We start from the raw sequence: 13,175 nt of genomic DNA, 5'->3' as shown, positions 1-13,175 counted from the left end.
TTGTTATAAAATTCTATTAGTTGTTTTTCATTTTGAAAATGCTTCTAAATTTCTTTTAAAAAAGTAAGATAAAGTAATTTAATAAAAAAAAGATTATTTACTTGTACAGTTGAAGAGAAATGGAGGAGGTAATATTACACTTTGAAAAAAGTTGCCATGGTAGCTCACAATCCAAAGGTTTTCATTAAACAAAACCACTGGTAACCACACTTCTAACTAGATTAGACAAGGTTAAACAGCAGACCCCATAGACTTTTTCCTCTCTTTTTGTTTTTTCTATTATTTAAATCTTTCAAAGGAGAACAGCCGACAAGAGGAAAAAAGTTAAGAAATAGGCATTGCTCCAACACGTGCTCCTGTTGCTGTTCTTAGGGTCAACGGGTTCTACATCAGATTAGAGTATCTACCGTGTCCGTGTTGGCTAAAACACCTTAGAAAATCAACTCTTTTAACATTTTTTATTTCCCTTCTTCATCAATTTTATAATTAGTTTCCAAAATATGTGAAAATTCCATCCTTGAAAACGAAAAGGCATCGTAGCTCATAGAAAGAGACGCGTCTCAACTTATCACCTACCATTTCTAATTTTAAACAATTTTCGCAGCATTATTGTTACTCACTACTTCTTAATTTTCTCTCTTTTCTCCTTCTATAAATACCCTTTCTAGTTTTGCTCCAACATCTTCCATTTCCAGTTTCGAACCTCTGAGGTTATTGTTTTCAACTCCAAAGGCAACGAGTGTCGTTATTTGGGTCCTTGTTGCTGTAAAAATTCGCTTGCTTCTGAAAATTGTTCTCTTTATTCTTTGAATCGTTTCGACATTATTTTTCAATTGTTTGTTTCGATTTCTTTGAGGATGGTTTGCTTGGTTTCTCGCACGGGAAGGCACTTGCAGCGTTATGACAACCTCGGTCGCCGCCAGGTCGTCGGGTGAGTTTTGTTCTTTTTCCCATGTTGGGTTCTATCAAGAGTTGGCTGGCTTTGTATTCTGTTCAGATTTTTCATGCTATGAAAAAAAGAAAAGAGAAGAAAAAAAAAACTTAACAATGAATGATGCCAAAGCTTATTAATTTGGTGATTGCAGGTGCATTCCCTATAGATTCAAATGTAGCAGTGATGGAACCATTAGTGATGAGTTAGAGGTTCTTGTAATCTCCTCACAAAAAGGTCAAAAAATGATGTTCCCTAAGGTACAAGAAAACAACAACATCCTTTTCTTTTGCCATTTGAAGTGTCCATTAAATTATGCAAATATTAACCATGTTTCTCTTTGTTTTTTTATTATCAGGGTGGGTGGGAGCTTGATGAATCCATAGAAGAAGCTGCTTTAAGAGAGTCAATTGAAGAAGCTGGAGTTATAGGCAATGTTGAGGTTGGTTTACTGTTAATACTGTCCTGCAGTTGCTTATATTATTATATAAATCAAAATCCCCCTCCACCCCAAAATTACTGATTTAGTTCTGTACTTGATGAACACAGTGTGAACTGGGCAAATGGTACTTTATAAGCAAAAGCCATGGCACATTTTATGAAGGTTACATGTTCCCTTTGCTTGTGAAGGAGGAACTTGATTTCTGGCCTGAGCAGAATGTTCGCCGAAGGACTTGGGTAAGCCATTAATCTAATAAATCTTGGGTTCTACTTCTAAGTATATACGAATCATGGTTTTTATTTTTTTTTTAATTTTGTTCAGATGAATGTGAAAGAAGCAAGGGATGTATGCCAGCATTGGTGGATGAAGGAAGCCTTAGACATTCTTGTTGAAAGACTGGCTTCCTTGCAGCAATAGAAGGAAGAAATCGTCTCCATTTGTTCTCTGATTTTTCTTTTTTGTTGATAAGGGGAAGGGGTACGGGTTATTTACAGATTGAATTCGAGATCAGTACCAATTCAAGACTTGATTTTAGATGTTTTGCCAGGCCTTTCTCCTTGTTAGAAAAGCAGAGGATTTAAGGGCCAATTATGTTGAGTTCCAAGAAGACAGTGGCAGCTGTAGATGTTTTAGGAAATAATTGTAAATTCAGGGAGGGATGGTTGGTGTTGCTGGTTGTACCTTTTGTTAGAATTGACTCGATTAAACAACAAGTAAAAAAAAAAAACAGAATAAATTGAGAAATTAAACACACAAATTTAACGTGAAAAAACCCCTCCAAAGAGGATAAAAAACCACGGGTAAAAATAATTTTACTACAATGACAAAAGAACAAAGAGTACAAAAGATGGAGATAAAAACTAAACCCCAAAAACCTGAAAATAAAGAACATTTAAAATGTAAACACCAAATTCTCTAAATGTATTATAAGTTTTAGTATCTAATGCGTGTATTTTCTAAGGTTGTAAAAGAGCCTATTTATAGGCTAAATTCACAGATCAAATAATAATAAAATAATCTAAACTAATCAGTGTTTGATTAAAACAAATAAACAGAGTGTAATTAGAAGATTATTTCTCAAATTTGACTGAAATAGGATCATACTTAACAAATTTTCACATTGACTCATATTTCCACAACGCCATCTTTGCCAAAGCTTGCCACTAGCCTATCTTGAACCAAGCAGAGAATTAACTGAGTCGAATCTATGCTTAGAAACTGGAAGACTTCTAGCCTTCGACTTGTACACTGCCAAATCAAAATTAACTCGAGTTTGATTTTCACGAACACAGTGCCCTAACTTTTCAAAACCTGCATCCGAAAAAGAACCTCTCTTCAACGAAATGGTCATACTTTTTTCCCTCCTATGACCAAGTTGTCTCCGCTCCAAACGAGTTGACTTCGACTCTGTAACGGACGGGGGATGTCAGATTCGATCACTGTAGAACCTTCCAGAATAAAAAGATTGTTAGTTCTTTTACCTTTTAACAAAACGAGAGCTCCACGAGATACTTTAATGCCGCTCGACTCGATGTTGATTTTGCATCCTTTCAAGTCTAAAATATTCAATGAGATGAGATTCTTTCGTAAATCAGGTACATACCTGACATCTGAGAGTGTCCTAATCGTCCCATCGTGTATCCTAATTTTAACAGTACCAATACCAATTACCTTACTAGATGAATCGTTTCCCATGCGTACAATTCCACCTTCAACCAAACTGTATGTGGAGAACCATTCTCTATTGGGACACATGTGGAAAGAACATCCTGAATCTAGGATCCACTCGGACGTGAGCTTGGAGTTATCGCTGTTGACACTAACAAGAAATCATCACCGCTTTCATCGGCCAAATTAGCACAGCTACATCTTCATTGTTTTTCTCAGCAACTCTTTTATTTCGCAGTTTATAACAATCTACTTTGACGTGACCTAACTTTTTACAATAGTGACACCTTTTGTCTCGTTTCTTTGATGCTACCAAAATGGAAGCTTACTTATCTACCTTGCTATCCAAACCAAACTCATTGTCGAGTTTGTCTCTACACAACAAATGACCCTTCACATCTTCAAATGAGAGTCTGTCTCTACCATAAATCAGGGTCTCCCTGAAAGACTTGTATGAAGGGGGTAAAGAGCACAATAATAGCATAGCCTGATCTTCATTGTCAATATGAACCTCAAAATTCTTTAAATCATTTAAAAGAGTAATGAATTGACTGATGTGATCTCTAAGAAGCTTACCTTCGTTCATGCGAAACGTAAATAGACGTTATTTCAACACTAAACGGTTAGCTAGAGACTTAGTCGCATAAAAAGTCTCTAACTTTTTCTACAAGACAGATAAGGTTTTCTTCATCAATACCTCTTGCAATACCGTATTCACGAGACACAACTGGATTACAGACAAGGTCTTTTCATCAAACTCTCCCCATTCTTTTTGATTTAGATTCTTAGGCTTTTTCCAGGTAACAACCTTTTTCAAGCTAGTTTGAACTAGAATTATCATCATTCGAACTTGCCACAGATTGTAATTTGTCTTACCATTGAACTTATCAATTTCAAACCTTGTTGCTGCCATATCTAAATGGGCTGATCTATGAAAATTAAACTAGCTCTGTTACCACTTGTTAGGACCGACTCGATTATGCAACAAGTAAAAAAAATAGCGGAATAAATTGAAAAATTGAACACACAAATCTAACGTGGAAAACCTCCTCCAAAAAGGATAAAAAAACCACAGACAAAGATAATTTTACTATAATGGCAAAAGAACGAAGAGTACAAAAGATGGAGATAAAAATTAAACCCCAAAAACCCGAAAGAACCCTCAAAACGTAAACACAAAATTCTCTAAATGTGTTATGACTTCTAATATCTAATGTGTATATTTTCTAAGGTTGTAAAAGAGCCTATTTATAGGCTAAATTCATAGGTCAAATAATAATAAAATAATCTCAACTAATCAGTGTTTGATTGAAACAAATAAACAAAATTTAATTAAAAAATTATTTCTCAAATTTAACTGAAATAAGAGTCATACTTAACACCTTCTTTGGGGGATCAATTCATATGAAAAAATAGTAGGAAAAACAAAGAAAAAAGTTAACAGATCGTAGAGCAAGTTGTATAATTCAATCCATGTCTCTACCATTTATTTAATTGCAAAGCGAAAACAAACAAAAAATAAATTAATGAGAATTGAACCCCTTAAGTTTTTGCATGACCCATGTTCTTTTTGCTGATATTTCTTTTCTTTTTTGGCGTCAAATCTATCTACATGAAGGCGCTTCTATTTCCATTTTTTATATATAAAAAAAATTATAAGCTTAGCTTGTTGATGTATACTTTTTATGAGATAAAATTTGAAGCATTTTCAATGTAAAAATTCTCATGTATCAATTATAAAATAAAAATAGGTAATTTATAAATAAATATTGAAAATTTAATTTAAACATAATTAAAAATAAGATTTATATTTGATGCATTGAGAGAGTGCATATATATTATTAGTGATGACCCCACATTAGAAAAGAAACAACATAATTTTAGTTTTAATTTTTTTAATGATTTGTTATTATCTAATAGATAAGATTATGCACAGTTAAGATATGAAATATTAATCTTTAAAAATAAATTGTAATTTATTTATACTCTTTTCTAATTTTTTGTTAATGGTATATGAGGTTTATGTGTAAAAATCATCAAATGCTTTTTATATATATTTGTTAAAAGATCAGGCAATATAAGGCACCACACAGACGTATGAAAAGTTTAGATTATAATACAATTAAAAAAATATGATCAAGGGTGAAGGAAAAAAATATTAAATTATAAAATTTTTAAGGTAATTTTTATCATTTATAAATTTATAATTTTCAAGAAATTTTAGAAGTAATTTTACTTAAAATCTCTTCCTGCTGCCTTTTGCATTCGTTTTGAACATGACAAATGATTCAAATTTGTATAATACACAGATAGCCTATTGTATTAGGAATAGTTGCGTTAAAATAACACAATATTTCTCAAACATTAATTAGCTAATTGAGTATTATAAAATAGCTAATTATTCTGTTTGTAAAAAAAGTTTACAACTAATTTTAGGATAGTGTTAATAGGATAGTGTTAAGTAGAGATGGTAAAATGGGCTTGAGCTCAAGAATTTAATTCGAAAAAATTTAAGCCCAAAACTGTTTAAACATGATTTGATTGAAAAGTTAAAAAAAAAAAAAACTCAAAATATTTAGAACTCAAAATAGTCTAAACTTGAAAAAATTTTATGCCAAAAAAGCTGACATTGAGATAGACCCAAATCCAAACCAGAATTTAGAAATAAAAATAAAACAATCAAATTATATTTAAATATTTTTATAAAAGATTAATGATATATTGTAATTTGATACACTAAATTACGCTCTTCTTAACATTCGAGGACTTATTCACAAGCATTTTACGAGTCTTTTACAAACTTTTATTGACTTTTAGTGTTTATCATTAAAAATCATTTTTGTTTAGTTTTATTCCTTTCGAGACCCAAATTGGCAAAATGGTGCCATAGGAAACTTGATGATGTGTTTGAGCTGGTGTAAGGAGACGGCAATGGCCCGACCTTGAGAAAAAAAATTCAACGTGGGTGTCACGACATTGATGTCATGGAAGTTGCAGCACTGAGTCCTTTTGCCTCGAGGGTGCAAACTGTCGACAGAGTCGCGATAATGAGAGTGTGGTGTCACGACATTGAGCCCAAAGTCACGACATTAAGCTTCTAAGTTGTGATATCACTGAAGGTTGTTAAAGCGGAGAAATCGTGAGCACCAACAGGGAACTCGTGACATCAACCAATGGATGTCATGACATCAAGAATCCCTAGAGCCACACTTGTTCCACTGTCGAGGGTGTCGCAACCTTGTTGCCTGACGGGGTGAAAATTTCTCTAGGGGTAACCTTTTGTCTGACACCAACCCAAGTCAACACACATTTTAAAGGGAAATTTTGTCAATGTTATGGTTGAATTTCTCATCTGTTAGAATACCTTTTTAGTTGTCAACTTAAAGGAGCCAACTTTCTTTTATCTTTTTAGCTTAGTTGTTAATTTATTCTCCATTTTAGGTTTAGGTCATTTACTTTTCTGAGCTTAGTTGATGTGGTTGTTAGTTTAGTTATTTTTTTTTACTGTAGCTTGTCACTTCTTTTACAATTTGGTACTCAAATTAACTTTGTATTTGGATTCCTATTCAAATCATTCAATATATTTCCTTTTTATTTACTTTGAATAGCATAAAAATCTTTACTTTAGTTGTGTTTCTACCTCCATTGTTGTTGTCATCATCCTCTTCAAAGCACCAATCATGAAATTCCTAAGCTTTCTCTAACCTTACTATTGTGTTTATTTTAAAGAACTATTTGAGTATGTGTTTGACTATTCTTTGCATGATGATGATCAGTGGTAGCTAAATTTATAGTGGTTAGTTGATGAAATTGTTGATTGGTTAGTTTTTGGTAAAGGGACTAAATCGTAAAAACTAAAATAAATTGAACAAACTTCAAAACTTAGAATTGACAACTTTAAGGGAATTTTAGGTAGGTGAGACCGAGAGGAGAGTTTAAACTTTTTAGATCCCTAATCTAAAAAATAATCAGCAACATGGAAGTCAACCAACCGCTTGTGTTCATTGAATTGTTAGTTGTGCAATTTTAACTATTTTGCAACTTAGTCCTTTTTTGTGTTAGATGGTTAATTAGTGTAGTTACCCCTTGAATATGATTTGCCTTAATAAGATACTTAGCTAGTAGTTAGCTAGACTTCCTATTTGCATGCTTGTTTCACATTAATCACCTTGTCCCCAAACTCTCTTGGGTTAGATATTAGGAATACTTGAAGTATTCCATTGTGACACTTTAAAATATTACAACTAACCTATAACACTTACAGTACATTGCTAGATTTTTTATTGTATTTGTGTTGACTTATAGCTTCAACGCATGCATGTCGGAGCACGACCAAGTTGTTGGCATCATTGCCTAGGAGTTTGTGTGTGATTGAGTTGATTTATGTGATTGTTGCTTGCTTGTCTAGGAAGATAATTAGCCAAAGTTAAGTATATAGATACAAATTTTTCTTTATTTTTGTTTGTTTTTTTTCATGATTGAGTAGTCTTTTATTCATTAGTGTTTCTCTTGGTTGTAGTTTTGGTGTATGACTTGAGACAATAACGAGTTAGTCCGTTTAAACCTAACCTAGAAATGTTGATAATGAACGCATGACGAGGCCAACCTCCAAAGGGAGACCCACCACATATATAACCCCCAATTTTTGATCCTTCTATCGGTAATCTTAGAGTTGAAGAGACATCTCTAGGCCTTCCAAATGTTAAGAAGTGTGCACGTCCTTTTCAGCCAAGGCAAATGGAGCATTGGACATTGCAAGATTAGGCCATGCCAAACTTGGAGGTAGTGCGAGAGAGCATCAACCGCCAGACTATTAACACGAATTATTGGATCTGGTGCCCTAAATGTAGTATTTTCATTTATGTACACTTCTAATTTTTTTAAACAGATTGGTCAATAACAATTCTTGGATTATATTAATATACTTTGTATAAATGTTCTCATATGGTTTTTGCATGCAAAGCAAAATAGAAGCAAATATTTGCTCACTAGTTGTCTAATGTTTAAATTATTATTAAGTGATATTATGTGATTGAATCGTAATAGGGAAAGACAACTTATATTAGTAGACGAACCTAAATATGTCCTTAGTCTTGTAACATCCTGCCCAGTGAAGCAATAGTGTCTGGATATTGTTTAGGTAAATAAAGCAGATGAGATAAGTTTTGAATAGGTATAATGTTAGAACTAGACCAAGTACAAGAACCCTTTAAGCAAGCCTATGACGCCTTGATGTTGGCGAGCACCAGGTTGGCACATAGTGATCAAGAAGTGTGTCGGGTTAGGAAGGATTCGCCCAAAAGCTTTGATGGCACATAAAATGGGCAGACTCTATCATAGATAAGGGAAATGATCTTTATGATGCGAGTTTACATCAATAGTGTAGAGTATGCTATAAGATTATCTTTGAGTCAGTCAAGATGTAACACCCCAAACCCGGCCTAGAAGTTAGGCCCGAATCTGGCGTGTCACATTGAAGTGTTTTTCGAAAACTGTGTTCTCATTGAAAACCCTTCTTACTACTCAAAACCCTTGGCCATTTTAAAACTTGTGAAATGTTAATTCCCTTAAAACCTTACTTGCTGTCGAAGCTTACTTTTAAACAGTTGCGGAAACGAGATATTTTGAAAACTAGTTGTTGTTTTAGAAAACCGTGCCCTACTTCTAACAGATATTAAGTATACTAAATAAATTTCCCAAATAAAAGATTAAGAAAATAAAGAGGCCTTAATACAACCCAAATAAAAAATCAAAGTGCTTAACTAAATAAACGAAATAGAAAAACATGTGTAGTTGTGTGGTCATCTCTGAGTCCCTCTACGACACCAATCCACTTAACACTGGGGATTACCTGCACAGTTAATAAACGGGGTGAGTTTACGAAAACTCAGTGTGTAATCCCTTACTAGAGTAACAACAAGAATAGACAAATTGAGAATCGATGCAGGCGGAGCCCATTACAAGAATAAAGACAGTCTAGTTCAGAGCACACGTGGGCCAAAGACCGTTACAATATCATTTGGGTCATAGCCCATAACAGAATCAATTGGGCCTAACCCATCTTAGCATCAGTTGGGCTGAAGCCCACATCGCAATAATATCATAATATATCATACATGCAATGCTGTGCAACCCACCCCAATAATCCAACCGCTACACACCAACTCCGTCCCCTAGTACACATCATGTGGGGATATAAATATCGACCCACCCATCCGATAGACATCAATGGTAGCCTGGTTGCGGTACTACCTTCATTGCAGCAAGCTGCTAATCAAATATTAGGCTTAATAGCCATCGGTGGATCCACGGTCGTCAAGCAACCATGCGATCCTCATATACTTCCTCCGTTCCATAATTCCCAACTCATGCAATGTAACACCCCGAACCCGAGACCATCGCCGGTGTCGGACACGAGGGGTTAACAAGCCAAGTTCACATATTTTGCCCCCCAATTTGACATTTCCAGTCAGGCTGGAAAACTGCGTCACCGTCGCCTTAAAAATCATATCTCGAGTTCCAAAACTCAGAAACTGGTTTCATAAATTTTCCCTGAATTTAGACTCATATATCCATCCATGGATTTATTTCTAGAATTTTTGGTTGGGCCAATTGGTACAGTTTATTAGTTAAAGTCACCCATGTTACAGGGATCGACTGCTCTGACCTTCACGCGTTATAACTAGAATATCTATCTGTACAGGGCTTTAATACTGGTGCCGTTTGTTTCTAATGAAACTAGACTCAAAATGGAATCTGTAAATATAAGGCATGACTCCTAATTCTTTCTGGATAATTTATAGTAAATTTTTAAAGTTGCGACAGGGGACCCAGAAACCGTTCTGGCCCTGTCTCACAATAGCTTTAATATCTCTTAACATGTAACTCCTATGACCATTTCGTTTCTTCCATATGAAAATAGACTCATCAAGGGTCATTTACATAGCTTATTCACTATTTAATACCATTCCTACAAATTTTGGTGATTTTTCACATTCACGTCACTGCAGCTGGCAGCATCTGTTTTAAGGTAGGTCTTACCTATTTTGTAGTCTCCATGAACCAACTAGTCTTGCCATACATAGGTTCATATATGATCATTTTAACCATACCAATGGCTGATCATGTGACCAACATTCCCATCTCCAATCCATAATCACATCATGACACCATATATATATATACAAACCGCAAATAGTCTAAGTTCGTACTTCACTTTTACGAGCCATTTTCGCATGGCCGTACACATATACATCACAAAGATATTTAAACCAACAAGGGTAGTCCTATACATGCCATTTCAAAGTTCAACCAAAATTTATACCAAAATAGAGGCGTTGATAGTGTGGATGACTTCGACTTTAATGATCCCGAATCCGATTGCTATCGAGCGTAATCTATAAAACAGAGAGCCAAAGCAACGGGGTAAGCATTTTTATGCTTAGTAAGTCTCAAGGAATAAAATCAGCTTTAATTAAAGCAATACATTCACATGGCCAAATGCATCATTTCATTAATACACATTCACATAATCATTCTTACTTCGCACTTCATCATTATATACTTTCACAAGGTATCAACCAATTCAATAGCTGAAATTCGTTAGTCGATCGAGCGAATGTTGCTCAAACATGTCGACTTTCCAATGCACGATAAACATACCTTATTCTTTGGGCTTTTCGAGCGTACCAATTGAATTCATTACAGCAACCAACACTCACCTCCAGCCCAAGCTTCTTCGAATACAATCGGATATAACCACGCAGCACGAATGCCTTCGGTCTTAGCCCGGATAGAATGACTCGCACGAATGCCTTCGGTCTTAGCCGGATGTAGCCACTAGCACAATTGCCTTGGGTCTTAACCGGATATAATTTCCAGCATAATTGTCTTTGGGGCTTAGCCCGGGTATCATTCAATTTCTCATGCACACATACATCAATAATCATTGGACATACATATTTCATTTTCGTTACTAAGGCTCAAACACAATTATAATCACTAGCATAATCGCCTTTGGGACTTAGCCCGGGTATCATTCGAATACTCATACACACATAAATCAATAATCAATACATCCATATTTCATTCCACATAATTCAATTAAGGCCACTTCTTGAGGACTTACCTCGGATGTTGTCGAACGGCTTTTACGGCTATTCGATCACTTTTTCCTTCCCCTTGTCCAATTGTGGCCCTCTAAGCTCTTGAGTTAATTCAAACAAATTCAATTTATTAAAACCTCATTGTGCTAGCTTATGGCCGAATATGACAAGGAGTTTAAATGGTCAAATGGCCACCCTTTAGCTTGAATACACAATGGTCATGCACATTTTATACTACATCAAGCAATTCAATACAATTCATTCGGGCATCAAGGAAAAGCTAAGGCCTTCAATAGGCTACCAAAGGCCGAATATACATGTCCATGTTGAGGCCAATTATGCACTTAATACCACACAAAAACAGCATGCATTTTACTAGTTAATGCTTTGCATGTTGTAGCTCAAAACTTATAATATAGCATCAAGCACTCATATGTGTGCTAGGCAAATGTGCTTGCAATTTCACAAGCATTCTTCAACATCTTCTTCTTTAAACAAACATATTCATCACTTACTTCATAGCCAAAACATCATGTGCAAACATATATATACATATATGAGCATGGCCAATTTCAAGGTGTCCATAGCCATCTAAAACACAAATTTTAACTAACATGCAAGAAGCATGAACCATGCTCATGAATGCATCATGGCCAATACATCATAATCATGCCCTTTTATCTTCAATCATGGTTAAACAAAAGAAAACTCAAAGTCTTACTCAAGATGGCTACAAAGAAATTTCAAGAGTAGACAATCCATCATTGCATGCATCATCATCAAGCTTCACACTTAACATGCAATGGCTTTATCACAATACCAACCTTGACCAAATACCACTTCCATGGCATAACAAGGATTTGAACCATGGCTAACATGAACATCAAGTTGGCAACTAAAACATGCATGAATCTCATGACACAACCTCATACATACCTCAATCTTGATGCAAGTTTAGCCAAATATCCTTCTAGATCTCTTCTAAACAAAGGAAATGAAGCAAAAATCTCTTCTTCCTCTTAGTATTTTTGGCCAAAAGGAGAGAACAAGGATGAACAAATTTTTTGTTTTCTTCTTGGTTGCACGGCAATGGGGAATGCTACTCTCACACACATTTTTTTTTCATTCTTTTCTTACCCATGCTTATTTGTTTATTATTTCTCCCTAATGCCCAACAAAACATGTTTCATGACATGTTTAGCCCATATCTCTTTGTCTTGGCCGGCCATCACTTGTAAAAGGGAATTTGACATGCAAGTCCATTATTTTGCATGCATGCTTTAATTAGTCATCACACATTTCCTATCGTACTTTCAAAGTTCACTACTAAGTCCTTTCTTGTGGAATTCACCTTTATAACACTAAATCAATCATCATAAAATGTCATACATGAGCACACATATTATAGGCATCAAAATAAATTTTAATTATTTTTATGCCTCGGTTTTGTGGTCCCGAAACCACATTCCGACTAGGGTCAATTTTGGGCTGTCACAACTCTCCCCACTTAAGAAATTTTCGTCCCGAAAATCTTACCGTAAATAGGTTTGGATATCGCTCTTTCATAGAGTTATCGGTCTCCCAAGTAGCTTCTTCTATCCGTGCTTGAGCCATAACACTTTCACTAGCGGAACCCGCTTGTTTCGCAACTCTTTCACTTCTCGTGATAGGATACGAATCGGTTCTTCCTCATAACTCATATTAGCTTGAATTTCAATTTCGATGGACTAATCACGTGCGATGGATCGGATCTATAGCGTCGAAGCATCGAAACATGAAAGACATCGTGAACCTTTTTGAGTTCGGGGCAAAATCAAACGATATGCCACCGGACCGACTCGCTTCGGATATCTCATATGGCCCAATGAACCTCGGGCTCACTTGCCCTTACGGCCGAATCGAGTATCTTTTTCCAAGGCGATACCTTGAGAAATACTTTATCACCCACCGATACTCAATATCCTTACGCTTCAGATCCGCGTCGACTTCGACGATCGGAGGCTATCTTCGACTTTCACGGATTACTTTC

The 13,175-nt window shown here is 35.3% G+C and overlaps 1 protein-coding gene across 1 annotated transcript; it reads left to right on the top strand.

Moving 5' to 3' along the window:
- The first annotated feature begins 510 nt into the window (after window positions 1-510).
- On the top strand, window positions 511-2,130 carry LOC108466699 (nudix hydrolase 18, mitochondrial-like). Its single transcript, XM_017767070.2, has 5 exons — window positions 511-931; window positions 1,086-1,191; window positions 1,290-1,373; window positions 1,481-1,609; window positions 1,695-2,130. The coding sequence occupies exons 1-5, from the start codon at window positions 858-860 to the stop codon at window positions 1,788-1,790; spliced, it is 489 nt and encodes a 162-aa protein (XP_017622559.1). The 5' UTR covers window positions 511-857; the 3' UTR covers window positions 1,791-2,130.
- The last annotated feature ends 11,045 nt before the right edge of the window (window positions 2,131-13,175 follow it).

The sequence above is a fragment of the Gossypium arboreum genome, chromosome 2 (genome assembly GCF_025698485.1).
Source record: "Gossypium arboreum isolate Shixiya-1 chromosome 2, ASM2569848v2, whole genome shotgun sequence".
NCBI classification, from domain to species: domain Eukaryota; kingdom Viridiplantae; phylum Streptophyta; class Magnoliopsida; order Malvales; family Malvaceae; genus Gossypium; species Gossypium arboreum.
This window is presented reverse-complemented; position numbering and strand designations above follow the sequence as displayed.

Coding starts and splice junctions, on each gene's coding strand:
- LOC108466699 (XM_017767070.2), top strand. CDS start 858: ATGGTTTGCTTGGTTTCTCGCACGGGAAGGCACTTGCAGCGTTATGAC. Junction 932..1,085: donor GGTCGCCGCCAGGTCGTCGG/GTGAGTTTTGTT, acceptor TGGTGATTGCAG/GTGCATTCCCTATAGATTCA. Junction 1,192..1,289: donor AAAAAATGATGTTCCCTAAG/GTACAAGAAAAC, acceptor TTTTATTATCAG/GGTGGGTGGGAGCTTGATGA.